At 54.2% G+C, this 27,637-nt stretch overlaps 10 protein-coding genes across 10 annotated transcripts; 5 read left to right on the top strand and 5 right to left on the bottom strand.

Moving 5' to 3' along the window:
- Positions 1-2,625: 2,625 nt before the first annotated feature.
- On the top strand, positions 2,626-4,659 carry CTHT_0025060 (uncharacterized protein; the record flags this gene model as incomplete). Its single annotated transcript, XM_006692903.1, has 2 exons — positions 2,626-3,163; positions 3,215-4,659. The coding sequence occupies 2 exons, from the start codon at positions 2,626-2,628 to the stop codon at positions 4,657-4,659; spliced, it is 1,983 nt and encodes a 660-aa protein (XP_006692966.1).
- Positions 4,660-5,005: 346 nt separating this feature from the next.
- Positions 5,006-6,401, bottom strand: CTHT_0025050 (mitochondrial pyruvate dehydrogenase protein x component-like protein; the record flags this gene model as incomplete). The annotated part of the gene is made up of 2 exons (XM_006692902.1): positions 5,006-6,255; positions 6,323-6,401. 2 exons carry the CDS (start codon positions 6,399-6,401, stop codon positions 5,006-5,008), a joined length of 1,329 nt encoding a protein of 442 aa, XP_006692965.1.
- Positions 6,402-7,044: 643 nt separating this feature from the next.
- On the top strand, positions 7,045-8,133 carry CTHT_0025040 (uncharacterized protein; the record flags this gene model as incomplete). The annotated part of the gene is made up of 1 exon (XM_006692901.1): positions 7,045-8,133. One exon carries the CDS (start codon positions 7,045-7,047, stop codon positions 8,131-8,133), a length of 1,089 nt encoding a protein of 362 aa, XP_006692964.1.
- Positions 8,134-11,689: 3,556 nt separating this feature from the next.
- CTHT_0025030 (uncharacterized protein) lies at positions 11,690-12,730 on the top strand (the record flags this gene model as incomplete). Its single annotated transcript, XM_006692900.1, has 1 exon — positions 11,690-12,730. One exon carries the CDS (start codon positions 11,690-11,692, stop codon positions 12,728-12,730), a length of 1,041 nt encoding a protein of 346 aa, XP_006692963.1.
- A 924-nt stretch (positions 12,731-13,654) lies between these two features.
- CTHT_0025020 (uncharacterized protein) lies at positions 13,655-14,719 on the top strand (the record flags this gene model as incomplete). Its single annotated transcript, XM_006692899.1, has 1 exon — positions 13,655-14,719. One exon carries the CDS (start codon positions 13,655-13,657, stop codon positions 14,717-14,719), a length of 1,065 nt encoding a protein of 354 aa, XP_006692962.1.
- A 348-nt stretch (positions 14,720-15,067) lies between these two features.
- CTHT_0025010 (putative 2 iron, 2 sulfur cluster binding protein) lies at positions 15,068-15,732 on the bottom strand (the record flags this gene model as incomplete). The annotated part of the gene is made up of 2 exons (XM_006692898.1): positions 15,068-15,410; positions 15,467-15,732. 2 exons carry the CDS (start codon positions 15,730-15,732, stop codon positions 15,068-15,070), a joined length of 609 nt encoding a protein of 202 aa, XP_006692961.1.
- Positions 15,733-16,468: 736 nt separating this feature from the next.
- On the top strand, positions 16,469-18,224 carry CTHT_0025000 (putative mitochondrial fusion protein; the record flags this gene model as incomplete). Its single annotated transcript, XM_006692897.1, has 3 exons — positions 16,469-16,888; positions 16,979-17,447; positions 17,521-18,224. 3 exons carry the CDS (start codon positions 16,469-16,471, stop codon positions 18,222-18,224), a joined length of 1,593 nt encoding a protein of 530 aa, XP_006692960.1.
- Positions 18,225-19,253: 1,029 nt separating this feature from the next.
- Positions 19,254-21,536, bottom strand: CTHT_0024990 (uncharacterized protein; the record flags this gene model as incomplete). The annotated part of the gene is made up of 5 exons (XM_006692896.1): positions 19,254-19,496; positions 19,554-20,774; positions 20,836-21,087; positions 21,141-21,388; positions 21,455-21,536. 5 exons carry the CDS (start codon positions 21,534-21,536, stop codon positions 19,254-19,256), a joined length of 2,046 nt encoding a protein of 681 aa, XP_006692959.1.
- A 1,228-nt stretch (positions 21,537-22,764) lies between these two features.
- On the bottom strand, positions 22,765-24,773 carry CTHT_0024980 (uncharacterized protein; the record flags this gene model as incomplete). Its single annotated transcript, XM_006692895.1, has 4 exons — positions 22,765-23,096; positions 23,147-24,236; positions 24,308-24,361; positions 24,429-24,773. 4 exons carry the CDS (start codon positions 24,771-24,773, stop codon positions 22,765-22,767), a joined length of 1,821 nt encoding a protein of 606 aa, XP_006692958.1.
- Positions 24,774-25,412: 639 nt separating this feature from the next.
- On the bottom strand, positions 25,413-27,551 carry CTHT_0024970 (phenylalanyl-tRNA synthetase beta chain-like protein; the record flags this gene model as incomplete). Its single annotated transcript, XM_006692894.1, has 6 exons — positions 25,413-25,458; positions 25,515-26,215; positions 26,273-26,894; positions 26,951-27,191; positions 27,268-27,419; positions 27,499-27,551. 6 exons carry the CDS (start codon positions 27,549-27,551, stop codon positions 25,413-25,415), a joined length of 1,815 nt encoding a protein of 604 aa, XP_006692957.1.
- Positions 27,552-27,637: the final 86 nt, after the last annotated feature.

The following is a 27,637-nucleotide window of genomic DNA, read 5'->3' as shown; positions in this document are numbered from 1 at the left end:
TATGTGTTGAGCAGCCAACACCAGATGCAGACAGGCCGAGGGTGCGTCGTGCGATGGCGGGTCATGGGGTTGGAAGGGAATGCTTCCCATTCCGCGCTGCTGCATGTCGCCCCCATTGCGATGTATGAGGGCCTTGGCGGGCTGGATGATTGCGGGCTGAGATGCTGGGTGGCCAACCCCAACGCATGGTGGCTTGATTGTGCTTGTTTGTTCTTGGAGGGCAACGGCACGGCGCCGTACGAGAGATATTATGTTGGTGCTGCTGGTTGGCGGACGACGTGCCTGGCGAGTTAAGTTGCCCGCCTGCAAGCTTGGTCTTGGTCTATCGGCAATGCGCACTGGAGATAAGTCCAATAGAAATACGCGGATCCATAGAGGGCCTGAGAAATGACAAATGACTCCTCCTACCTGACCTTTCTGTTCGCCGGCGTCGGCCTAGGAGAGAGGTAGGTACGTACCCACGATGTAGGGATCGGATCGTGCACCTTTCCCAGCCAGAAAGCCGGTGGTTTGGGGGAAACCGCTTGATGAGGACGATCTGCATAGACGGCAAGCGCGGGCAAGCGCCGCTGAATGCTGATTGGGCGGCGGTTGCTGTTGCTCCACAGCGGGGCGATCCGGCTGCCCTAAGCCCTCCGCAGGTTTGACGATTCGACTCTCATGGTCCTCCTCCACAACATGTACGTACCGCACTCCATCTAAACCTCGAAGTTTGACGTTTCCACTTGCACTGCACTGGCCATGACCTCTTCCTCCTGCTTCACGCCAGTGCCAGTGCCACTGTAGTTCATCGCCGCAGTCTCTGATCTTGACCTGCACGCTGCGACACTGCACTTACACTAGGCTGCATGGATTGGACCTAGCAGCCCAGTCTTACTTCTCCCTGCTCCCATTCTGCTCCCCCACGTCCGAAGTATCGTCCAGTACGTAACGTCACGATTGAGTGTATGTGGTGCTCGTTTCTGCGACGCCATGTTCCTGGCCGGGTGCTCGGCATCTCGGATACACCGCAGAGTCATATGGACCCCTCTGCGCGGACGATTTGATGATCGACACTGCCGCTGGTCCACTGAATCATTAGCGATCGCAGTCCAAGGACCTCTGTCCCAAAGAATCAGAGGAAAAGGTCCCTGGCATCTCAGTGTGACCAGTGGTACAGTGAGACGGCTTGGGTGGAGATCTGCCGTCATCACTTGTGATGGCTTCAGGTTCAGCCAACTCCTTCGACCGCTGCTTTTCTGTCCAAGTGGGGGGTTAACTTTTGACCACCACTGATCGATTGGACCGGCTCAAGAGCCAAGACAGCAAACGGAGCGCAGTGCATCACCACACATCCCATGCGGGCCGAGCTGGTGTTGTGGCTGCTCGCTGTTCGCCCATCATCATCACGACGCCAGCTTTGTTGGTATCTCTCCCCCACGGCCAGCCTCGACACTCCATGTCCCCAAGTGGGTGGAATACGCCGGCGGCAAGGAGGGGGGGGGGGGGGGAGAAGGGAGGGGGGATCTTCCCAGCTGCCGGTTGCCTTCCAACGATCCATCAGCCGGCCGATTGAATTGAGATGCAATCGCCCGTCAACCCCGCAAAATCGGGAAGCCAGCAACAGTTTGGCGCTCGAATGGATCTGCTTCGCCCCCGGCCTGTCATCTACGTCCACACTGTTTGTGAAACCTGTCTAGCTATGGGTTACCAGAACAGGAAGCCAATATATTGGCGCTTCATCTAGCCTTCTGAATCTTGAGCCTCATCAGCTGAGGTGGTGTGTCAGAGTCCGATCTCACTCAACCTCGTGATCAAATCAAATCTGGGGTCTGCGACTTCCAGATTTATTTTCACAGAGCACAAAGTTGCCTTGCCATACCTCCCTTTCTAGACGGCTTCCTGTCAAGACAGAAACCGAAGAAAGCCTGCAGAGAGTCCCAAGCCCGGTCATCCCTGGCGTCACCCCCCCCTTATTCTGTGGAGCGCCCTGGAGGGCACGTGGTGCAAGCATGGGGGTCCCCCATCACTTTTTCCAGCCGCCTGGGACTTCCAGCCGAGGCTCTGGCGGGCTTTGTCGGAAAGGAGTTTGGAAGCATGAACGAACAGTTGCAACAGCGCCTCCCATTGTCGGTATTCCGTCGACTATGTCCCTTGACCATATCTCGCCGTCCTGCAGGATCAAGGTCCACGCTGTCGTCATGGGTGCGACGCTAATCCACGAACCGTCCGTTCGTTCCTTAGGGACCATAGATGCCGGATCTAACGGTTGCCTCGTCCTCCCGTGGCTGTGGGTCGGATGAGGGGACTGACAACTTGATACGGTGTACCCTTGCCCTTGTTCACAATACTAGTGTGTCTAGAAGTGATGGGCTTAGCTTAGGCTGTTGGCTTATATGTAGACCTCCTCGTCCGGATAGTAAGGTAGTGGTTGGCCGGTGCCATCAATCCCGTCTCTCCCTTCAACACAAAAGTGGACGGCCTTCCTCGGCAAGCTGGCAACAACACTATTTGGACCATAAGCGAAAGCAGCCTGGAGACAACATCAGCAAGCTTGATCCTTCTTTTGACGCGACGACGGGCTATAACACTGGATTAGCGTTCAAGCAGCAAGTTGGCAAAAGTTCGGGGCAGAGGACGACAAGCATGGCATCATCAACAACATTCATTCCCACCTGGGGCTGGGGAGAACCCGTCGTCGAAAGGTCCCCAACCAGAGATGATAGAGTACCTCTGTCAGATCACAAGACGTTGCTCTCAGCTCTTCGATACTGGCAAGATATCATGGTGGCCCAGCCAGTTGCTCAGCAACTTTCGAAACCCCCTTCTCGATATTCGGTCATACAGGGAGCAAAGAAGACCTTTGAAACCCTCTGGCGGGCGTGCCAAAGTGAACTCCCCAGGGATGTGGATCAATTCATGTCCACTATCGAGATCTCCTCGAGGTCTGAGCATGGGGATCAGGCCCATTTCCCTAGTCCGCTTAGAGAGCAGGAGGCTATCATCGCCATCAAAGCCCTAGAGGCTTGTACAGCCGCCGCTATTGGCAAACTTCGCCACCGGGAAAAGAGCCCTAAGATTGAGGTTGATGTTGACAAGGCTTCTGTCTTCTTAATGTCAGCTTACTTGACAACCCTTGATGGCTTGGACAAAGCGAACCCTAAAATTAGAAAGAGAATACCTGGTAGGACATATCACATCAATGCATAGGACAAACATACACTGACGCATCTAGACACGGATTTGAATCAGGCTCAATCTGTACTGTACCGAAGGTTCTCGGCGAACCTCTACAGGACCAAGAATCCTGGAGAGTACTACCATATCCATGGGTCTCTGGATGCCGATACAACACTGGAGATGTTGGGGCTGCCGAAGCACAACCCCGACTTGACGGATTATGACGACATCATTAGATACATCGAAGCGGCTGTCAAAAAGTACACGGCTGAGGAACTTGATAAGCTCAACCTTGAACACAGACAAGCTGGCATTCAGGCTTATACCTGGGAGCAGTTCCAAAATACTGAGCATGGAAAACTCCTGACGTCTCTTCCTCCCTTGACAGTTCGGCCCAACAAGTACGACACAACCACGCCACCTGCTCCCTTTCCCTCAATACCAGAAGCCCCTAAGCTAGCGGCACGACACGCTCTAGAAGGCATCAAAGTCCTTGAGCTCTGCCGCATCATCGCCGGCCCAACCATTGGCCGCTCTCTAGCCGCCCACGGAGCCCAAGTCATTAAAGTGACATGCCCCACTCTCCCCGATGTCCCCTTCTTCCCACTAGACGTCAACACCGGCAAGCACGCCATCCACCTCAACCTCAAAGACGCCTCGCCCAACGGCGACCGTGCCAAATTCGACACTCTCCTCCTGGAAGCCGACGTCTTGATCGACGGCTACCGCCCCGGCGCCCTCGCCAGGCTAGGCTACTCTCCCGAGCGACTGGCCGAGCTCGCTCGCCAGCGCGGTCGTGGCTATGTCTATGTGGCCGAGGACTGTTTCGGCGGGAGCGGCCTCACTGGCGCAGCGGAAGACTTCCCCACGGCCTGGTCCAAGCGTGCTGGGTGGCAGCAGATCGCGGACTGTGTGACGGGCGCGGCTTGGGCGCAGGGCCGATTCATGGGACTCGACGAGCCCGTCGTGCCGCCGTTCCCGATGAGCGATTATGGCACAGGTGCGCTGGGGTGCCTGGCTGCCATGGCAGGGTTGTACCGGCGGGCTACGGAGGGGGGATCGTGGGTGTGTCGGACGAGTTTGTGTCAGTATGATGTGTTTCTGCTAGGGTTGGGGTTGCTGCCCGAGGAGGAGCAGGAGAGGTTGAGGAAGGTCTATGGGTTTGACGAGCAGGACCCGGAGGGGTTCTTCTCACTTAGGTATTGTGATTCGGTGGATACGGTTGGGAAGAAAGCTCTGAAGGGGATGAGGAAGGCTGTGCCACATTTGTTCGATGAGAATGGGCAAGCGTCGGCGAGATTGATGCATCGTGCGCGGAGCAAGGGGTTCAAGGGGGATATCCGATGGCCTCGGGAGCCTATCAAGATTGATGGCCTGCGGGTCGGGCATGTGAGGACAGCCAGGCCAAATGGGTATGACACCTTGAAGGTAGGAAAGGATGGCCAGTTGGATGCCTGGAATGAATGGGAAGAGGATGAGATTGATCAGGAAGTTGAATGAGTGAGTGGATATGATCATTCACAGTTGTTTGTCTTTGCGATGATTTATCATGTCATTTTTGGGTTGGCGAGCAGGAGTGTTCGGGTCATGACTTGGAAGGAGGGATTTCGTCTGCTTTCTTCAACACCAACGAAAAGATATGTTCGATTCAACATAGCTCAATGTCTGTTCCGTCTGACGTAACACCATGCCATGAATCCGCTTGCTTGCTTAGAAACCGGCAACTCTATCGTAAAAAATGCAACTCCTAGACTTCGAAGATTACCTGTCTACATATTAACACCGACAAACCCAGCCTCATCGCCAAGTATCCATTCAGCTTGTCCGTGACCTCGACTCACTGCTCTTAAAGCACCAACCTCCCTGGTTCATTCTCTAGCACGTGCTTGACCCTCTCGAGGAAGACCTTTGCCCTCCTCTCCTCGGTCTTAGGCACTTGCAGGCTGAACACGTTCAGACCCTCCGTAACCGCACCAGGCACTAAACTAGGGCCAGCCGGCTTAACAGACTTGGCTTTGGGCGCAGCAGCAAGAATGTCGATAATATCGATCTTCTTCTGCTTCGGCTTAGGAGCCGCCTTCGGGGGGATAGGGGCCTTGATATCCGGCACGTAGTTCCCCCGAGTCGCCCGCTGCTTAGCAGCGCTGACATATCCAGGCACCTTGTCTAGGCCAAGCACCTGGTCGAACAGCTCGTCGGCTGTGGGCTGGTAGTTGGTCGGCAGGGGCAGCTCTTCGTTTGCGAGCTCTGTGGCGCGGGAGATGAAGGTAGACAACGGCAGGAAGATGCCCAGTTTTTTGTTGATTCTCTGTTGGGCCTCCAGGACTGCGGAGAGGGAGATGGGGAGTGAGACAACAGCCTTGGCGGGGGGCTCGGGAGCGCGTGGGGCAGGGGCCGGCGCTGAGGCCTTCTCTTCTTGGGGCTTTTCTGGCTCGACAGGCTTGGCGACCTTGACGTTGCTCAAATCGAGGTGAGAAGCCTTCTCGAAGCGGGCCGAGATCTGGGCTGGTGTGTTCGGGTTGATTTTGCCCAGGTAGGCGAGTACGTCGCCCTTCAGGATGCGACCGCCAGGGCCGGTAGGCGTGATGTTACTGACGGCAGACTCATCCAGGCCGTTCTCCTTGATGAGCTGGTGTACAGAAGGAAGAAGGGGGTATTTCCGCGCTGGAACTTTGGTGGAGGCCTTCGGAGGGGAAGGAGTGGGAGCTGCGAACTGAGGTTGGGGAGAGGCCGGTGCTGGTGCCGGGGTAGGGGCCGGGGCCGGGGCAGCGGCCTTCAATTGTTGCGGACCCTCGTCCGGGGGGATTTCAAGCTTGGTGATATCATCACCCTCCTCAGCAACAACGGCAATCCGAGTGCCTACCTGTACACCCTTGCTGCCGTCGGGCTGGATAATCTTCATCAGGATGCCATCTTCTTGAGCCTCGACGTCCATGGTAGCCTTGTCGGTCTCGATCTCGAGCAGCACATCGCCGGCAGAGAAGCGCTCGCCCTCCTTGACACGCCACGAGGCAATGTTGCCCTCGGTCATTGTGGGCGAGAGAGCGGGCATCATGAAATTTTGAGCGGCCAGGGCGGCGGCCGAAGACCGGAAACCTATGTGTGGGCAGTCAGTTTGGCTGTATCGATAGTTTTGGGCATTCACTGTAATTTTCCAACGGACCTCTAACGGCAGCATCGTGCTGCAGCTTGCGGGCGGCCAACCGCGCCGACACACGACATGCAGCAGCAAGTGAGGCCATGATGGAGAGCTGGAGTGTGAACCGCAATTGGCAACCCGTCAACGGCTGGGTTGGTGATACGGGATGCAGGACGGATTTTTGATACGGACAAGGAAATGCACAGCTGGGAGTCGAGGTCTTGGGGTCTTCGATGCGACACAAGAATGTTGGGAAGCCAAGAGGAGCTTTGGCCACCGCCTAAATCGGATTGACAGGCGAGGAGCAGGGGTCTTGGAGAAGAACTCCAGCGCTCCTGTCACTTACGTTGTGGTGCGTGGGGGTCCGGATGGAGAGCTGGAGGCGGGCTGGAGCGGCCCGAATGCCAAGACCAAGAGCTCTGTCGGTGCTAGATGAGCCGTGATCCGATCTTGGTGCACGGCGAGCGCCGACAAAATTTCCAGGCCCCAGCAACGGCCCCGCCACGGCTCAAGACGGAACCACAGTGGTGCGGCGTGTTTCCCGGTCAATTGGTGTTTGTTGTGAGAAGATATCACCTTGCTGAGGCCATACACGGGCAAGTATGCTCCCCGAGTTCAGCAGTCAATTGCAGAAAGAAAAAGAGAAACAAACGACTGACAAGTTGCCAGGTCTTAGGGATAGCTCATTCGGCATGGCCTCTCTCTCTCGGGGCCTCAGGCCTTGCATCCTTTTTTGCGACGGTCCCATGCTCCGCGCCCGCTTCTTCACAACATCATGCCGTTGGTTCAAGCAGAAGCCACCGACCCGTCTGCCCTGGCCACCTAAGCCAGTCAAGCCAGGGAACACTGCAATAAAAGCCGCAGAGGCTCCCTCGAATCCAACCTCAGGCCAAATAACAGTCTCGACTGCAACAGTGGCTCATACGGCAATTTCCAAGGCTGCCTCGACACCAGCGCCGACACCGAAACCCGTGGCCTCCTCTAAACCTTTGCCATTCCTCCCTCCAGATGGCATCCCAGCCACATACGCAGAGCGTTTGGCCAGCCGTGGTCGCACCCTGCTCTACGAAGCTCCTTCACATTTCTGGTTTCGTGCCGGTTGCTTCTCCTCGGGCGCTTTCTGTGCCAGCTACACCGTCTACCAGTACTGGACCGTGATCCTGCATCCGCCAGAGGGTCTCCTCTGGTGGGTTCCTCATGCATTTGGAGTCATTCTGGTCTTCATGTCCGGTATGGCCGCCTACTTCATCATGGGCACCGGCAGAATTGTGAGGACCATCGAGGCAGTGCCATGGCGCCAGGTGTTTGGCGAGGGCGTACCTAAGAAGAAGCCTTGGATGAGCAAGGCCGTCAAGAAGTCTTTGCAAACGACGTCTCCGCAGGAGGGAGCGAAGAAAGTGCTCGTAGAGGTTGCCACGCGTGGCATGATCCCGTTCTGGCCTGCTAAGAAGAGGCTGTACCTGCCGGAAGAGATCCAACTGCCCATGAGGATGAACAGTGTCTACGGTAGTGGTGCAATCGGTGGTGCTGGCCCTCAGAACAATGAGTATCTGAGCCTGGCTGAGCGTGTTCGGAGGGAGCGTGCTCTCAGGGAGGCTCGCGAAGCTGAGAGGAAGTACAACATGGATCACATTCTGACTGCTCCATTCAGAGACGCCCGCAAGGTGTTCCGGGGCATGTTCAAGGGTATCAGGCGGTCATTTGACCGTGAGGGCTTTGTCAAGATCAAGTTGGGCGATGAGAAATACAAGCTGGATGTTACTGGCGGGTGGGCGCTTGACGAGGGGCGCGCAATGGACCGGTTGCTTGCAGTGAGGCCGAATGCCTTGAGGTGAGAGGGGGGCGATGTCGCTTAGAAGCAGGCATACGGTGTGCTATACGGATACTGCGTGCCCACCAGAACTGTACATATTGTATTACCCGACGTGTATTAACGTAGCAATGTGTGACTTCATACCCCCAAGCACTCATCTAACAACTCTCTAGCGTGAAGCCATGGATGTCTAATTTCGTTGACCTCACGGTCCGGAGCACCGCTAACATTCTTCCATTCTTCGTTCCTCTCACTTTAAAATCTCATCCGGGATGCCTTTTCCTGGGTAATCCATCTTTGATTTACTCCTCCAAACGTTCATCACATCGACGTTCCTCGGAGAAGCCCCTTTTCACTTGGCTTTCGAGTCCCTTATCCGAGTGGAGAAGCGGAGCCGCTGTGATCTAGCGCGGAGTCTCCAGGACTACAGTCTCCTTGCTACGCCCCAGGCATGTCAAACTTCTATCGTTGATCCGGTCTGAGCAGATTGAGCTGATTGTAACCCAGAGAGTACGCCGTTTCTCCGCATATCTCTGTGGTTTTCCTCCTACTCAAATCCTGGACCTGTATTGCGTTATCACTCCTGTCGGGACCGAGTTCGTACCGCTGCTCCATTCCGGCTGGTTTGTTTTGAAATTCCGGACTCAGCGGAGTTCGGATTCTTTCTCCATTTATGTTGTGCAGTTTTGAGTTCGATTTCAAGATAATGTGTGCAGTCTGACGGGAGAACTGAGCGGCGAATCGGAATCTTGTCCGGTGCTCGCGCTGGCTTCGAATCAAGTAAGCAAGAAATTTGCGAGTTCCTAAGTATATCTGTCACGAATGAATCTTGAAATTAGATATCAGGCTTTCCATCTGGACAATGACGGAGATTCGAGTTGCTGTCCAAACTTTGTGAATAGGAATCCCGAAATCCCGAAATTTAGCGCTGTCCTCACGAACCTTGTCCAGCCACTATGTACCCCCATCGTCTCGTAATCGCAAAACTCAGTAGCTATTTGCGTTATTTAGAGACAGACCGTGGATGGAGAGTGTCCGAGTTTCCCAAATAGAGACTCAGGTGCGAACTGAAACAAAGCTGCAGGTTCAACCAGCATGCGGATTGTCTGAAAGACATGATGACTGCGAGGATGGAAACAGGAACAAATGCTGCACCAAGCACATTATCCCCTTTCTACGTTTGCCTAGATAGCCATGTGACTGCTTTGGGATGCATAACATGTTTATGATCGGCCTTATGCTTACCTACCTATGTTTCGGGTTACCCCTGATCATTCAACCCAGAATATAGGAAAGTGCATGAGCGATCAACAACCCAGCTGTGTGCTCTATGCATCCAATCAAGGGTCTTGAGGCGGTATAATATGCAACAGCAATTTAGCCCAGCCAAAGTTCAAGAAGTTGAACATTTCAGTTATAACTTATGAAACTGGCCTTATGTGAAAGTCGATCTCTGTACCGATCAGCAAAATCATGGACCTCTGCTCATTACGACCTCAAGTATCAACATCTTACCTCGGTACTAGTCGTTCAGAAGGAGTATTCACACTCACTTTTCATTCACAATCATCAACTAAGATCCAGAAGAGTGAGATTGGAGGATTCTGCCCACATAAGTCTCCTGACGGATGATGACTTTGCTTGTGAATTCATAGCAGTATCTCCGATGTTAGGCCCCAAACGTCAGGTTAAGGCAACCAGCTGCCCCAGCTGTAAGCTAATATCGGCGAACTCCCCAGAGTCAAAATCAACCAAAGGTCAGGCGGTGGCGTTGGTGACGTTGTATTGGATTTCGTTCCCGACTTCCCGGGACTAGTGGAGGCCGGCAGTTTAGCTGGGAGTCTCCTGACCCATGGGGTAGGCAAGCTCGATGGCCAGGCGCCAAGGTTAGGTCGTAGATAGATGCCCAAGCAGGCTAAAAGACTTCGGGAAGCGAATCGCGTGCGCAAACGTCAAGTCGGCTGCTTCCCCGTAAGCCTTTCCCCACGTACGAAAATTCTGGGGAACCTGGAGAGGCTCTTCGGGACGCCACTCCAGAGTCCAGGCTGATGCCCGGGGTCGGCGAAGCAGGCGATGACCGCAACGAAGCCCAAGTTAGGTACTAGTGTACAGTACCTACACTAGAGGCTGGGCGGATGATGCCGAAGGCGCAGAAGATGGTTGACTGGTTTTGGCGTCACGATGCCCAACTATCGCTGACATTGACGGCCTTGATTTCCTCTTTGAGATGCTAGCGTCGATGGAGAAACGCTTGGCAACGTCCACAGACACCAACATACAGACAGCGCACATGAAGGTCCCTGGACGCGGGCACACCGGACAAGCCTAGTGTGGTGTAGCAGCAATGTAGCTCTTCTGACGGCTTGACCCGTCTCGCCATCGATGTCGACTCCATCATCTCCATACCTACTACGTGCCTACACTAGCCGCCATCCTCGGGCCGTCCATGGTGATGGTGCTTTCGCATGGCGCAATACCGAGCGGATGAGGCTCAACGACTCGCTTCATGATGAGAATGCCGATGCGGCTGCAAGTCGGTAGTGCATCATGGGCTAGATGAATCATCAAAAATTGCAGGAACCTTGGCCCTGGGACACTGTTAATGAGAATGGTGGAGAAGGAGGTCGATGGATGCCGAGACGAAGTCGTCAACAATGCGCGGCCATGCGCGGGCACACCACCAGCCTTTCCCTCCGTGATTTTTGCCTGAATTGGATCGTTGCATCGGCGAAGGACCCCCCGGTTCACAGCCTCGATCAAATCGAAACCGACCGTTGTATTACCCCACAATGCCATGCGCATGCTCGGAAGCAGATGCCGCGTGCCCCGAATTGGGATGGTTCGGCCAACGTTTTCCCGGGAGTCGTCAACGTCGCTGTCCTGAGCGCTCCAATCACGTCGAAGCATAGCCCTCCTGAGGCTCTCCACACCGGCACAGCGAGATTGCCTCCCGGCCGCCAGGACGTATCCAGGGTCACGCCCAGCGAGTCCAGCGTAGATCTAAGGCGTCCAAGACGGCGCGTAATCCGATCTTTCCATGTTCCCCTGTTTCGATCATAGCCGCTGATCCTTGTTTCCCTCCCACCGTGCACTGCCGAAGCCTCTGGAATGCATGGCTTTGGGCCGTTTCTTCGCAGAATTGCAGGAGCCGCACGCTGGGCGCTATGCAGAAAAGTCGCCTTGACTGCTATGTACTGCCCCGTTCATCTCGCCGGCGTGCCGAGACGGAATGAAGATTCCTGGTGAATCCAAATGGAGCATCACAAGGAGCAAACATCTCCACTCCTCCAAGGCATCGAGCTGGACATGCGCGCTTGGCTCAATGCCACCATGCCCCGGGGGCATGGCGCAAGAAAACCATGGTTCTGGAGGGTATCGTCGAGCCCTACTCTCGAGTCGTCTATAAAGAGACTCTTTCCCGTCCGTCAAGTCTTCGTATCTTCACTCGTTTCATCAGCCCTCTGAGACCGATCAAAAAGACATCCGTCGATCTCTTCATCGCCGCTCCTTTCGAGTCGTTGTTCTTATATCTTCAGCCGGTTCTTTTTCTTCCTCCCTTTTCGGTCCAAACCGCCAAAATGGTCAAGGCTAAGAAGTCTGCTTTTCTCGCCACCGTCGCTGGTGCCAGCCTCGTTGCTGCCCACGGCTATGTCAACGGAATCGTCGTCAACGGCGTCTACTACAGGAACTACAACCCCTCGGTCGACTGGTACCGTGGCAACAACCAGGAGACTCTGATCGGCTGGAGGGCTGAGAACACGGACAACGGCTTCGTCGAGCCCAACAAGTTCAACACTGCTGACATCATCTGCCACCGCCAGGCCGTCAATGCCAAGGGCTATGCCACCGTCAAGGCCGGCGACAAGATTAATATCAAGTGGGACCCAATCTGGCCTGAGAGCCACGTCGGTCCCGTCATCGACTACCTTGCCGACTGCAACGGCGACTGCTCTACAGTCTCCAAGAACTCCCTTCGGTTCTTCAAGATCGACGGTGCCGGCTACGACAAGGCCAAGGGCAAGTGGGCTGCCGATGTCCTCCGTGAAAATGGCAACAGCTGGATGGTCCAGATCCCGGCTGACCTGAAGCCCGGTCACTACGTCCTTCGCCATGAGATCATCGCCCTCCACGGTGCTGCCAACCCCAATGGCGCTCAGGCCTATCCTCAGTGCATCAACATCAAGGTTGAGGGCAGCGGCAGCAACTCGCCTTCCGGCGTTGCCGGCACCTCTCTCTATACCGCCAACGACCCGGGCATCCTCTTCAACCCTTGGGTCAGCAACATCGACTACCCGGTTCCGGGCCCTGCTCTGATCCCCGGTGCTGTCAGCTCCATCCAGCAGAGCACCTCGGCCGCTACCAGAACCGCCTCAGCCACCCCTTACGCGGGCGGCGCTGTTCCAACCACCACTCAGGGCGGCAGCCAGCCCACTACCACGGCTCTCCCGACCACTACCCTCGTCACCACCACTGCTGTCCCGATCACCACTGCTCCTCCGGCTGGCCCTACTCAGAGCAAGTGGGGACAGTGCGGTGGCAGCGGCTACACCGGCCCGACTCTCTGCGCTCCTGGCTCGAACTGCCAGGTCATCAACCCCTGGTACCACCAGTGCGTCTAAAGGACGGATGGAGATGAAGATGAGGATGTGAGGGAGAGCAAGGAGGCGAAAAAGGTGAACATTAGAAGGACGGCGCGAACGGCGATGGATTCGCAGCATTTGCATAGGAGGATGTGGGATGTTTTTGGTCTTCACTGTACATAGTTTGGGGTTGTCTTCCCACTGTTTATATTAAATATTCTGCATGTCAATATTTGGCGTTCAATTCTACAACGGTCTGTCCAATCCTTGATTAGAAATGCCAGTGGACGAGTGTGAGCTCTGAGTTATCATTAATTGCTGCTTCTGCCCTCATGCCCAACGGGTCCGAGCAACGCCCAACATGCCCAACATTTGGTCGAACGCTGACACAGTGCTGTAGGCACCCTGTGTTTTGTCGTTTGATTGTAATCGCTAGCTGAGCCAGCCGATTTGGGAACTTTGAGTGAGACTGCGATCGAAAGGGGTCAATGTGAATGAGAGCTTTGGCTCTCATCTTAAGGACCCGAGGGTGTGGTCACACTAAAGATAGAGAAACGGCACGAGCGAAAGTGTGGACTACGCAGAGGTAATTGTTAAGTAATAGAAAAGTAAGCAGAACTATTGCGAGGTGGGATAGAGGTGACGTTTTTTCTGAGATTGGAAGTTGGAGTAACAGACCCTCATGAGGGAGAAGGGTTGTTCGGCTGCAACATTCAGGTGCCACTTGGCAAACATTCTTGGCAACTGGAAGCTATGGTAAGGGTTAGGGTTGTCCAAACGCCCGGAGGCCCTTACTTGGCGGGGCTTATTCTGCCCCTTCTCACCGCCAAAAATTTCAGGGAACCGAGACGTCTTCTCTTGATTAGGCCAGGGCTAGTCAAGCTCCAGTGCACCTCCATCACCAATGTCCTTTTCATTCCCAATCCCAAATTAATTAGACATCGGAGTGCACCCACACACATCATGGCAGGCTCAGTAAAGAAACGCTCACTCAGCGACGGGCTCAAGGGCCGAGTTGCCCCGCCGCCGAAGAAGCAGAAGAAGATGGAGTACCGCAGCAGCTCAGAAAAGTCCGACAGCAGTAGCGATGACGGTGGCGTACCTCTCCCTCCTAATCTTCTCGACTCGGACGACGAAGATTTTGATAACATTGAAGTTGACGATGGCGCTACGACGGCATCATCCTCGGATGACGATTCCGACTCGGATTCATTCTCCGAAAGCGAACCTAAACCCAAGAAGAGCGCAAAGTCATCAAAGCAAGCACCAAAACCGCCAAAGAAGGACGACAAGAACTTCGTCGCCAAAGATGCCCCCTCCTCAGAAGAATCTGACTTTTCGGAATACGGTTCCGACCATGACGATGACTCCGACGAGGAAGGCGAGAATGACGAGTACTCTGACCTCTCAGACGCCGACACCCACGCCAGCTCCGTCGCAGGCTCGGCCACCTCCTCAAAATCTGGCCAACACAAGAAATCTAAGCGCAATGACCCCGACGCCTTTGCGGAATCCATGAAGAAGATGCTCTCGAGCAAACTCCCCGCCTCCAAACGCGCCGACCCCATTGTGGCGCGCAGCGCTGCCGCCGCCGAGCACGCCCGTCAAGCAGCTGATGCAGCGCTCGAGGCTAAGGCGCGCAAGCGGTTGCGCGAGCAGAAGAGGCTTGCACTGGAGAAGGGTCGCGTGCGCGATGTGCTGGTTGCCAGTACGACGCGGACGTTCAACGTCGAAACGGGCAAGGTTGAGGAGGTGGTAGATGAGGAAGGGGTTACGACGGAGCAAATCATTGAGAGAGAGAGGAAGCTGAGGAAGATTGCGCAGAGGGGTGTGGTTAAGCTATTCAATGCCGTGCGCGCGGCGCAGCTAAAGGCTTTAGAAGCCGAGAAGGCTGCTAGGAGAGAGGGTGTTATTGGTTCGAAGCAGAAAGAGGAGAAGGTGACAGAAATGAGCAGGAAGGGGTTCTTGGATTTGATTGCCAGCGGTGGTGGAGGGCTGAAGAAGGGGGCTCTGGAGGAGGCACGGTAAAATAAGTGTGGGATAAAGCATCGAAGCGGTCATTTTTTTTGTCTTTATTTGGGTTATATGTACAACCCCTGGTCTATTTTAGGGGAGCATGGTACAGTATTTGTACAGGTACATGGTATATCTGCCAAAATAACAAAACCCGGCAGCTGTCATGGTAATGAGCACAACCAGATTATCTCGAGCTAAAGTCTCATCCTTATGCCTTTGCGAGATCTCTGCCCATTTCGTTCCCTGTCCCTGATGCATCATGCTAGATTCAAGCGCTGTTCGCCAAAAACGTTAAGACAGTATAGTCTCAAAAGAGCGAACCTTGTGATGATGGAAGATAAAAGGCCAAGCAGTGAGTCCTCATTTGAAGTCGCTCGCCTGTAGGTTCCGTGTCATAGCAGGCAGCTTGACGCGCAAACCGTCAAGATCCTTCGTCATGTGGACCTGGCAACCCAGACGGCTTGTCTCCTGGAGGCCGAAGGCCAAATCCAACATGTCGTTCTCGTCATCATCCGGCTCCGGCATGCGGTCGTAGTACTCTTGGTCTAGCACGATAACGTGGCAGGTTGAGCAGGCACAGGAGCCACCGCAAGCGCCCTCCATCTCCAAGTCGTGAGCCTGCGCAATATCGAGGAGATTGTCGCCCTCCTTGACGGCCAGCTTGTGCTCGTTGCCCTCCTTATCGATGAAGGTGACCCAGAGCCTGAAAGTGGGTTAGGCAATTTGAAGTCGGTTGCTTGTTACGTGGGCAATACATACTCCTCGCCAGGTTTCGGGGGCTCTATATGACCATGGGACGTAGCGGCCGAGGCAGAAAAAGCCCGCGTTTGTTGCAGGGACCTTGTCATCTGGATCTGACGGCGCATCATGGGCAGTTGCGAACCCCGGGTTATGGAAGACAGCCGCAAAGCAGCGCTCGCAGTGGTATAAGTCCAGAGATACTGTGCAATCGGGCGAACGGGTGTGCGCGTGGCTGCAAGCCCTAAGCTCGGGAGAGCTTGGGCAAATGTTCTGGAGGTCGCCATTTGGATATCGCTGGGTCTGCGCGGGACGTGCGTGGTGGGAAGCCGTCGGTGGTGGCGATCGTCGGGGAGGTCTCGAGGTTTAAGAGCTGGGGCAGAGGAGATCGGAGATGTGTGAGATTCGGAGGAGCAGCGCCACCAGGAGAAAAAGAAACCACGAGCGAAAAACCCAAGACAAACACCGTCAAGCGCCGGGGAAAATCAGACTCGAAAACACCCCGCAGTGAGCGCAGTCAACGTATGTGACAGGGGCCCACGGAAACAATCAATGCATGAGATACAATGCTTTGATGGGAGCAAAGAGCCATCATCCATCGAAGATCTAGCCGCCGTCTCGAGTTCCGCCGGCGGCCCGGGCGATACGATAAGGTGGGAAATTTGTTGCCATCCCTGCTCGCCGATAGCCGCTTTGGTGCTTATCGCAGCCCCGATTGCCGCATAGTTAGCCCCGCGCTATGCAAGATGTTAGGCATTGCCAAGAGCGGAACAGCCGCTGAGGCAGGGCCTTATCGGCCAAATGATTTCATCTGGCTACCCGGGGCATCATGCACATGCAAAGCTTGGGTTCAAGCCCTTCCCAAATCCATATCCCAACCTGCATCCCAAGAGCTCAATTGCAAACGTGTCGCACATCAGACATCCACACCCACGCCGAGGCCGATCCAGTGCCAGAACAAGGACCATCTGGGGTGTCCACTGCTAGACCATGCGCATGTGATCCTCCCGACCGGGCAACACCATGGCGCATCACAACGAAGGGGTCAACCCCCTCAGACCATACTACATCCCGCCCTCTATCGGCGAGCCTCCGGATGTTCTTCCAACCCCGGCACCGCGCACCTTCTCGCAGGTTAATACGACAGGCCGCTACGCCACGAAGGCCCGTGATATCTTCTCCGACATCGACTACAAGGACTACATCGCGGAGCCGTCACCTGGCGTGATTGAGAGCGTACAGCAAATGCTGGACGAACTGCTCTGGAAGTATGTTTCCGTGCTGATGGCCCAACCCTTCGAGGTGGCCAAAACCATTATGCAGATCAGGCAGCAAGATGATCTGGGTGGTCTCGAAGCTGCTGCCGCCGAGGCTGCCGAAGCCGCCGCAGAGGAGGCCCGGCAACGGCAGGCGAATCAGCGGATCCACCTGTTTGACAACGAGGTATGTTAATGTGCCGTAGATATTTGGATTGCGTGCCCGGGTATGCCTGGGTATGATAAGTTGGGCTTGCGGCTAATGGACAGTCTCTAGACCCCTGCAGCTCTGGACGATGACTCGGATGACGAGTCAACCCTGTTTACAGTACAACAGCCGCGCGCCCCGTCGCCGACTCTTACTCGACAGAAGCCGCAAAGACCCCCGAGCCCGCCGCCGCGGTCTCCAAAGCCCCCAAAGCCTAAGCAGCTTCCACCACATATGTTGTCCATCAGGACGCCGGATTCGGTGCTGGAAGTAATTGCGCAGTTGTGGCAGAAGGAGGGCACCTGGGGTGTATGGAAGGGCACTAATGCTACCTTCATCTACTCAGTGCTCTCGTCGTTGCTGGAAAACTGGTCTCGGAGCCTTCTTAGTGCTCTGTTCAACGTCCCTGATTTGGGCGTCAAGAATGACATGGACCGTCTGGTTGACATTGCTTCGCCCTACCCCTGGGCGTCGCTTTTTGTCGCGGCTGGCGCTGCCGTCGCCACGGGCTTGATTCTGGCTCCTTTAGACCTCGTTCGTATGAGGCACGTACTAACCCCGTGTCATCTTACAACCCGTAATTCCTGGATGCTAACAGCTCCGTAGGCTAGTAATCACGTCAACAGCCTCGCGGGCAACCCGTCGCACGCTTGCCAACCTGCGCAGCCTGCCTTCCTACCTCTGCCCCTCTAGTCTCGTTCTCCCTACCATCCTGCATTCACTCATCCATCCCCTTCTGACCCTATCCACACCCCTTGTCCTCCGCACCCACTTCCTAATCGACAAGGAGCTGGCCCCAACCACTTTCTCCATCGCCAAGTTCTGCTCGTCGACCGTCGCCCTCTTCATCAAGTTGCCTATCGAGACAGTCCTGCGCCGTGCCCAGGTTGCCGTGCTCTGCCAGCCTGAGTACTCTCAGGCGCTAGAGCCCCCGCCGACGCCCAAGACGCAAGGCAAGCGTGGCGCTACTGCTTCGGCAGAGAACGCTGAGGACAGCCAATCCAAGGAGCCGCTGCCGGAGGCGATCGTCCCGCTGGGCAAGTACAACGGCCTGTTCGGGACGATGTGGCACATCGTTTATGAAGAGGGCTCGCACCCTGTGCAGCAGCCACAGCCTGTGGCCGTCAACAGCAGGGCTTCTAAGAAGGGTGGTCTACAAGGCAAGAGCAGCGCGCAGCAAGGCATTGCTGAGACTGTGTACAGGCGCGGTCAGGGACTAGATGGTCTCTGGAGAGGTTGGAAGGTCAGTTGGTGGGGATTGGTTGGTTTATGGGCGGCTGGTGTGTTGGGTGGTGGAGGAGATGGCGAGTTTTGAAAAGTAACTGGAATATATTACGGAGGTGTTGATGACGTAAAGAGGGACGAACTGGTTCTGTGATAAAGATGGAGGAATTGGGATTTAAAAACGGGCTGGAGCCTGTGTTTGTTTGGTAACGGGTTTCTCTCGGCGGATTGCGTGCTGTTGGTAAGGTTGGCTGATTTTGGTGTGGGACTTGCTTGGTTTGGCACTCTCCTTTCTTAGAACTTGGTGTGGGCGTTTCCCTTCTCTCATTCATTTTTTTCGGTATTCTACTTCGACTAAAATCTGATGATTCCCCGCTCATGAGTAACCCTCTATGAGAAAATAACCTGACTACAAGCTTTTCCCCAGGCGGGAGAACTGTGTGGTCAGGATTTTGAGTCTGGTGACGGGACTGGTCGCTCACCCATGGGCTTTCCGGCAAAGTACTCCAGTTGCATTGCAAATTCTGACTGGGATTGATGTAGATCGTTTAAATCTTTTACGTGACAAACACATAGAACAATATAGGATGTTGGTATTAAAATGCACGGCTGCTAGCTTTGTTTCGATCCGTTGCCTCGGTTGCCTGTCGCTACCGATAGTGGGGACTTACCCCTGAATTAAGTAAGCAAACACCAACACAGGGGGACCGACGACGCCAGGGATAACCAGCTATTGCCGGTACAAAGATTCTGGAGGCAAAAAAAAAAATAAAAAATTGAGACCAATTCGTTGCGTCCATTAGAACAGAGCCGTACGTATGAGTGGCAAAGCTGTAGCTTACTTGCAAACCACATGCAGCGACCAGAGCCGCAGAGCTGTTTGCAGACCGGTCAGCAAGCGCAAAGTACCATACATTGTACATGGAATAAATGGATATCAAACTTCAACTGTGAACATACACTCAACGATGGTTTGACATGCTTTGAATAGATTGGGTAATTGGTTTGTTTGGTGTATGTCAACAACTCAAAATTTTTGTGCATTGAGTAGATATTATGAACCCTTAGAATTGTCAGCATGTGATCCAGTCAAAACACCAATAGCATCCAACGCTCTTCTCTATTGGTTATCCACTATATATCGTGCCATAGCAATTCTCATCCGCTTGCCTAAATGGATGATCGGGAGAATGAGAAGTGAGAACAGCCCCATAGCTGCGGTGAACCCGCCGAAGGGAATCAAGAATCCCTGGCGCTCCACCCACTGTGTGACAAAGAACGTCCAGGCAAATGGGATAAGACCACGAAGAACGCAAATGATGGTGAAGCAGTCGCTTGCCAGTTGGTCATAAGCGTCGATAAGCTGTGTCATAGTTAAACTAAGATAATCTCATGTGCAATTATGATAGAAGGGACTCACATAGTTGAACCAAATCGACGGCACCTGTGACAGGGCAAATGCCACCATGCCATTGCCAAACTCCAAACCCAACCAGCCCAGCTTAGTTGGGTACTGTGCGCAAAACCCAAAGACCAATAGCCCGGAGGTACCAATGACCAGCGCCGGCGCCATCACCGCAAGTCTCGTCTCTGGCTCGGCATAGCCACGGTCCTGGTTCCAAGCTAGCCTCTTCAACCGCCAGTCAACCAGCAGAGCGGCACAGCCTGCACCAAGCAGGATACCAACCAACGAGCCGACAAACAACAAACCCGTGTTCTCACCCCATGAGTATGGAGGAAGAGACAGGATCTGCGGCCCAACAGTAGAAATGACTGCCACACTACCGACCAGCCCTCCGTACTGGAGCATGACGACCCATGTGGCAGGCAGCCGGAGTGTCCTCCACGGCTTGAGGAGGTAGTGCACCCAGTTGCCGCGGTAGGTGCCTAGCCAGTTGAGGGACTTGATGAATGCCAGCACGGTCTGTTTGTGGCGAACCGGCAACGAACGCAACGGCCAGCCCTCCCCTTGTTGCTCCGGAGGCGCAGCAAGGGGTTGTGCCCTCTTGTCTCGCACCGCGGGTGTCATGATCGGCGCAAAACTGTTCCGCGTGCTGGGCCAGTTGCTGGTCGGGGCCTCCTCGGTCGAAGTAGTACATGAGAAGCGGTTGTCATACTTCGCCGTGCGGAAAGAGGAAGCTGTTAGACCGTCAGTCTGACGTGCTGGGGGCTCGGCCGCGGTGGGCAGCTCCTCGCTGGACGACGAGGGGTCGTACCACGTCATGGGCGGGTCGAGAGGACCGTGGTACTGGAAGTCCGGCGGGATGGTGAGCCGGGCCGATGGTAGAGTACCCAGGCTGATCGCTGGGGCCGGGCTTGACAGAGGGCGGCTGTCAGCCAGAAGCGACTGGCAGGTGGAAGCCCTGTTTTTAAGCTGGTTGATTCTGGACGAGAACTGAGCCGACGGGCGGTACCGGGGGCGGTACTCATCTGGGTCTGGGAGGTTGCGCTGGATCGGTAGCATGAACCCTCCGCGCTCGAAAAGAGTCTCAGGGACCGAAAAGAGCATGGAGAAGAGTGCATAGCCAGCGAGGCCGGCACCGATCCAGAAGAGCTTGGCCCAGCCCATCCGCGCGGCGATATAACCGCCAGTGATACCGCCGAGAACAGAACCGCTGGCAAGGAAGGCCGTGTAGAATGCCTAGATAAAATATATGTCAACAACTTGTCGTTAGACGCAAGTGCCGCGAGGGTTAACGCACCATCCACTTGCCTCGTTCGTGGACGAAGAACAGATCGCCCACTACCGCGGGGACGACTGTCTCGGAAGCCGAACTTCCAAGTCCCTGAAGGATGCGAAGGATCAAGGTCGTCTTGAATCCCTTCAAGTGCATCCCAAGTCCTGTCGACACAGCCAAGAGGAGCGTCGACAGGACCAAGACGGGGCGTCTGCCAAAGATGTTTGACAGGGGGACCCAGAAGATGTTACCTAGGCCGAGCACGAGCACGTTGAACTAAAAGACTGTCAGCAAAGGCCCGGCAACAAAAATTAGAGTCGAGTACGTACGGAGATAAACCCCATGAGATCCTTCATCGCCCGCGGCTCCTCAGGGAACTGGAGGTTCCAGATTGGGAGGGCGGGCGCGACCGCGGTCGAGATGTAGTTGGCGGCGAAGGCGTAGAACGCCACCGTCGTCATACAAGCCACCTTAAACCAACCAGGCCAGTTCAAGGGGTCGGTTGGGTCTTCGGTCGGCCTGGGGCATTTGACGACTTCGTTCACGTACCTTCCTCGGCGATACGTGACACCGTGCTCTTCCGAGGGCGTTAGCAACTGCGTCGGTAAAAGCCGTGAGGGGAAAAGGAGGGTAGCTTGCTTACCAATGAGAACGACAGTCCCAGGCGGCGTGGCAGCCTTGACGGCCGCCCATGGAAGAGAGAACGCATGTTTCCAACCTGGCATTTTTTTCTTTGAGATAAAAAAACACTGGTTAAAGAAGAAAGTAAGGTATTCTTGCCCAAATCATATCTTTACTGTTCAGTATAGGCTGATTTGACATGAAAATATTTACATCTGATCATGACAAATCGCGACTTCGCGAAATTCTGTTTTCGACAAAGTTTTCAATATAAATTATTTTCAAGTATTTTTATCCTACTTCTGCTTATGATTCGATTTCAAGGACACACGGACATCAGAGCGGCCACAGTGACCCATCGCTTCCATTCTGCTGAGGATCAGTAGCACATTCATTGAAGGATAACGACTAAAGCATGTGATATAAGCATTCTCTGAACTTTGATGCAGGTTCTGAGAAACTGATGGTCTAAATGCTCGTGACTGAGCTTTAGACACTAGCATCTGGTCGCCTGGGACACTTCAGGGGGACAAGGGCGAGATAGGGCGAGGCGGATTGTTTATCAAAGAGGGAATATTTCACTGTTTAATAATAGATGTCTCCTTGTTTTCCAGATGGATGTTTCCTTCAAGCTTCTTTTCGATGATCAACCCGAAACTTATAAATCGATTTCTGAGTAATTCACGTGCAAATCTGAGAAGGAGCGCGAGCAGAGCAATCTGGAAGACACTTACTGCTAAGGTAGGCTTTACCAGCATGTGTCCATGGGGTTCGATGACCCCATCATCCGAACTTTCCCCTCTGTCCCTTGTGTAGATTAACCAATTCATCAGCACATGTCGACTGCTGTGTGAGGAGGCTAGAAGCCGGAGAAATCAAGATCCTGGATGCGCGTGTTTGCTGACCGTGTACTGCAGCAGCATCTGGACCTGACCAAGACCCCGTGTTTCCAGCACATACAGACCTCACACTAATCGTACTATGAGTCGCAGTTGGTACTTGGATGGACCTCAAAGGTTTGCTTCCCGGATGGATGATACGCGTTAGCCTCGCCACTTAGGAAACGAAACGCGTGTCAGCCGCTATCATAGATAGATTCAAGGAAGGAGAGCAAAACGTGAAATTCAGCATGCTAGTCTCATTGTTGAGATATGCGTTTCCTGCGACCAAGAACCAGTAAAGAGACCGGGGAACCACGAAGAGTGCACAGCAAATGTAACATTAATAGTATATCGACACTTTCTTGTAATCAAACAGCTACATTTTCCAAGTCCTGTGCTATGTGCATGTAGATACAATCTGGTCATGTCCTTCATCAGCTCCCTTGTCTCCTCACGCTTGGTTTTCATCGCCTCGGACCATCCCGACCGTTTTTGTTTGATCGGTCTCAAGCCGTTTGTAATTGCAAAACAGGCCGATAGCAAAGGATAAGCCAACAGCGCCGATGGCTATGGCGAAGGCTGTCTTGATACCCGCCATGTAGGAAGCCAGGATACCTGGCACCTGCTCGGCGGGGAAAGTATGGCGGATCTGGGTTGCTCCCGTGCTGAGAACAACGAGTGGGTCAACATCGGGGGCATAGACAGCCAGACGGGCCACAAGTGCGTTGACGAAGGCAGATTGGGCTGCCGAAAGCCAAAACGCGCCGCCGACGGTCTGGAAGACTATTAACGTTGTTAGCAAACAATGCAACTAATCGCTCGGAAACACTTACAGAGAATTATTGAGGTTACCGAGGAAATGTCTTCTGGCCCGGCGCGCCCCTGGGCCATGATCAACGGCAACTGGAAGCCAGTGCCCCAAGCCGTGCCACCGAGGATCTGGTAGCCTGCCCACTTGATCGTGCTCGTGCCGATGCTCAGCGTGTAGAGCATGCCGGCCGAGGCTGTCGCAAACGCCGCGCTGGCAAGCATGATGGGCGCTGCAATTCCTGTCTTGGACACGAGCCACCCAGAAGTAATGGTAGACACCGTGACAGACAGGATCAGTGGTAGGTTGCGGACTCCGGACTCTGTCGGGCTCGAGCCGTCTACACTCTGGAAATAGATAGGCAGATAGTAGACCACAATGAAGTACGAGCCGGCAAACAGCGCGCTGAACACCGAGCCGTTCCAGACATCTCGGAGGCGCATCAGGCGGGCGTCAATCATGGATCGGGAGCCGTTAAAATACTCCCAGACGCCAAACACAGCGCAGATTGCGGTGAAGCCGACGAGAAGCCCGATGACGGTCTTGGAGGTCCAAGACATGGCCTGCCCTCCGTACTGGAGGGCAAGGACGCAGGCAATAATACCGCCCATGACCAGGCTTGTTCCTACCAGGTCCATCTGAAGGATCTTCTCCTTCAGAGAGGACTTCATCGGCTCTGCGTAGGCTGGAGTCTTGTACAGAGCCATGATGATGAGTGTCGCCAGCAGGCCAATGGGCAGGTTAAGGTAAAAACACCATCGCCAGCTGACGCGATCCGCCAACGCGCCGCCGATCAGGGGCCCAACGACCGCAGCCAGCCCGTAGGCCGTACCCAGCAGGCCAGTGAAGACTGGCCGCTTCTGGGGCTCGACGCTGTGAGCAATCATGACGTAGGCGCCGGAGCCAATGCCCGCGGCACCGATGCCAGCGATCGCCCGGCCCGTGATGAGAGCCGTCGAATGAGGCGCCAGTCCGCAGATCAAGCTGCCCAGCTCGAACAGCGTGATCGCTACCAGAAAGCTGAGCTTCAGGGAGAAGTACTTGTAGATCTTCCCCCAAGTAGACTGGAAAGCTCCGACAGTCGCGAAGAAGGCAGAGCCATACCACACGATGTCCTGAAGTTTCAGTGTTAGCAAATGCCCAAATATTTCACTCCTTATCTTGTGTGAAATGAAATTGGACATACAGAGATTCCCCCAAAATCATCAGAGATCTTGGGGATCGCAGTGGCTACGATGGTCTGCGTCGCGTCAGCAATGATATCCTTTCAGTTATTTATCCCGAATACTGTAAGAGAAGACACGTACCATGTCGAGCGAGACCAAAAACACACTCAACGCCAGGGCCATCACAACAGACCCAAAAGCCCACCCTTTCGGGTATACGACATCAGCAGCGAAAGCCAACTTCTTCGGCTGCTGGCTCGGAGGGTCGCTGCTGATGTCAGCGGCTATCCCGTTATCCCAGGCCCCCGAAGAAGAAATCACACTGGGAACTTCGGAGGGAACAGTCCGGACCGTCGAGCCGCTGAGGTAGGCCTCATAGTTGCGGTTCGGGTGGCTAGCGCAGCGGCCAGGGCGGATGTTGATGGAAGTAGGCACCCTCTGGCGCCCCTTCCGCATGTGCTGGGCAGCTGTTATGGTTTGTGGCATTTTCAATCAAGATTTTGATCCTGGAGAACAAAAAAACAGGAAGCCGCTATCTCCCAACGTCGTTATGGGAATAAGAACAGCTGATGAAAGGAATTGCTCACAGGAGGCAAAAACATTAGAGGATCAATTAACTGGGTGAGTATAAACCTCCGTCGACCTGGCTAGTGGCTAGCGAAGAGATCTTATACTCACAAAGTCAGCAAAATCAGCACGATCCAAAAGCGATTGTGAATCAATGGGGGGAGAAAAACTAGATTAATGAGGGCAGCATGTCCTCGCGGGTTTGTTTTTTCGCTGAAGATATGTTCAACACGTGAGATGGCAAGATGAAAAAAGATTCTGATTGAACGTCAGAAAGAAACGAGAGGCTGGGGAAAAAGTCGACGTGTTGCAGGAGGTGCCAAAGACAATCACATGGACTTGTTTGCAGTTGTAGAGGGTATTCGGTATCTTTGAAACTCCGAACTGAATCGAATCAAGACCACGGTCAACGGAAAATGGTCCCTATGCCACAGTCAATGCACAGAAAAAAATGACAAGCCTTGAATTTGATCGACGGTTTATTTTCATTTCTTTTGGTCTATCATTTCGGTCAGACCTTAGAGATTTCGTCTAGACTTCTATGACAGGTGAGATCACTCATAGGAACACCTCCAAATTTATCTCCAACGTGCTAACAGGGTATCTGGAAGCTAGGTGTTAGCCGAATACACGAGCATTTTCACGTGGATTGCCACTTACCTCAGATCAAACTTCTCCAGCACAGTAGGATGCAAGACACCAAGCTCGCCAATTCGCTGCAGTTGGCCATTGAGGCGTACATAGATGGCCGCCGCACGGCCCTTGAAAAAGGTAGGCTCATCAGTCTCCTTGATGAAGTAGCCATCCCTCTGCGGGTTTGCGTGGACTTCGAAGTCGATGCTTTTACCCGTGAGACCCTCCTCATGGGTGATGAAGGCCACGCGAAGCATAGTCATGACGCGATCAAGCAAGCCATGAACGACTTCAAAACCGCTGGTCTTGCCATAGTAGGCAGCAGCCCAATGGCGCTCGTTCCTGGCCTTGCGCTCAAAAGAGTCGTCCTTGAAGACGACGTCAGCGACCTCGAAGATCTGGAGCGGCAGGCGCATGGCCTTGTTTTCGCTTAGAGTCTTCAAGAGGCCCGGGAGGAGAGATGTCCGCACAACCTGGTACTCAATAGACTTGGGGTTGGCGAGCTTGACGGCAGTCTTCCCATCATCCACGCGATTCAACCACTCGAAATTCTCTTCATGCGAGCAGAGAATAAGTGGCATGACTTCCGCCCAGCCAGCCATAGCGGACTCATGGCGAACAATGTCGCTGAGTTTGTTGATCATGAGTGGCTTGCCAATTGTGACCGACTTGTTTGGTGTCGAGCGAGGAAGGCTGTTAAAGCCATAGGCGATAGCAAGATCCTCCATCTATTCGAACATCAGCCAATATCCACATGGTCTAGAAAGATTGTACATTAAACATACCACATCGCAAGGGTGCAGGACATCAGCCCGAGTCGGCGGCACCGTGACCGTGACGTACTTCGGGTCCGCTGAGGGCTCAGCCTTGTACGCCATCTTGCTCAGAAGTTTGCAAATGCTCTCAGGTGACTCCTTCAGGCCAGTCAAGCCGTTGAGGTAGTCAACCTCGACATCCATCTTCCTGTAGGTCAGGCTAGGGGTGATGCGCGAGGTGCCATTGTGCTCCGAGATGATTTTAACCGGCTCGATAGTAAAGGGTTCGGCGCAATACTTAGAGAACATTGTAACCATAATGTTGCAAACGATATCGAGCTTTGTCTGATCCGTAGCCGTCATGTCGATGAAGACATTTTTGGTGTTGAGGGTGATCTTGGAGCGTTCGCTGTTGATAATGGGAGGGAGGGAGCAGACATTCCTATCCGCGTCGAGAATGACAGGGTAAACTGGCTTGTCCCTGATGATGTGGAGGTATCTGCCGAGATGCCTATCATTTTCGTAGAAGCTCATGAGCTCCGTGCCGTTGATCTCTTTGGTTTGATTCAGCGGCACAAAGTTAATGTCCTTGGGAGGAAGGGCTTCGTATGTGAATGGACCACGAATAGTATCAAGGTCGTGGGTACCAATACTTGAGGAGGCCACCGTTAGTATTGCAACCTGTAGATCTGCGCTAGCACAACTCACGCAACCAGAGTACGTTGCCTTGCCAGGTTCTGGTGAAGCTTATCCTGGAGGCTGATAAAGGAGTCATAGGAAGCCTGGGTGAAGGTGACATTGCGCAAGATGGCGGCGGCAGCATAAGGGCGAACCAGTTCCGTCTCCTTGCTGATAGTGAGGGTCTGCATTTGATCCTCGGGGATGTCCAGCAGCCTCCATTTAGGGGTCTCAATCTTTCCACGGAAGATGTTCAGGTGCATTGCAATGCCTGAATATCGACTCAGCATACAGTCCTCCGTCCCACTCGGCTGGCCAGTTCAAGAATACCAAAGGAAGAATCATACCCTCGAAGCAAAGCATATCGTAACGGTTGGCCGGGATCTCGATGGCGAGCTCCGGGGGCTCATCCTTAGGCCGAGCGGGATCATTTTCAGTGTCCTTATCGAGCTCAATGCCGAAGTCGAAGCATAATTGCTGGAAGCTCTCCTCGGTGAACCTAGGGATAGGTGGTCAGGCGCAGGCGCGACTCGGGTGGGTTGATAGGGGGGTAGACGATGGCGGGGTAACTGTCTTACTGTTCGCCGAGCTCCTCAAAGAGAGCATACTTGTCGACATTGATGGTAGGCATTTTGACTGTAAACTGAAAGATGGAGGCCCTCGAGGCGAATTGGTGTGCTGGTGGCCCTGGAATAGCTTGCAGGCGCTGTCGCAGTC

This window comes from Thermochaetoides thermophila (assembly GCF_000221225.1).
Source record: "Thermochaetoides thermophila DSM 1495 unplaced genomic scaffold scf7180000011816, whole genome shotgun sequence".
Taxonomy (NCBI): Eukaryota; Fungi; Ascomycota; class Sordariomycetes; order Sordariales; family Chaetomiaceae; genus Thermochaetoides; species Thermochaetoides thermophila.
The sequence above is the reverse complement of the archived record's forward strand: the minus strand, read 5'-3'. Positions and strand labels throughout refer to the sequence as shown.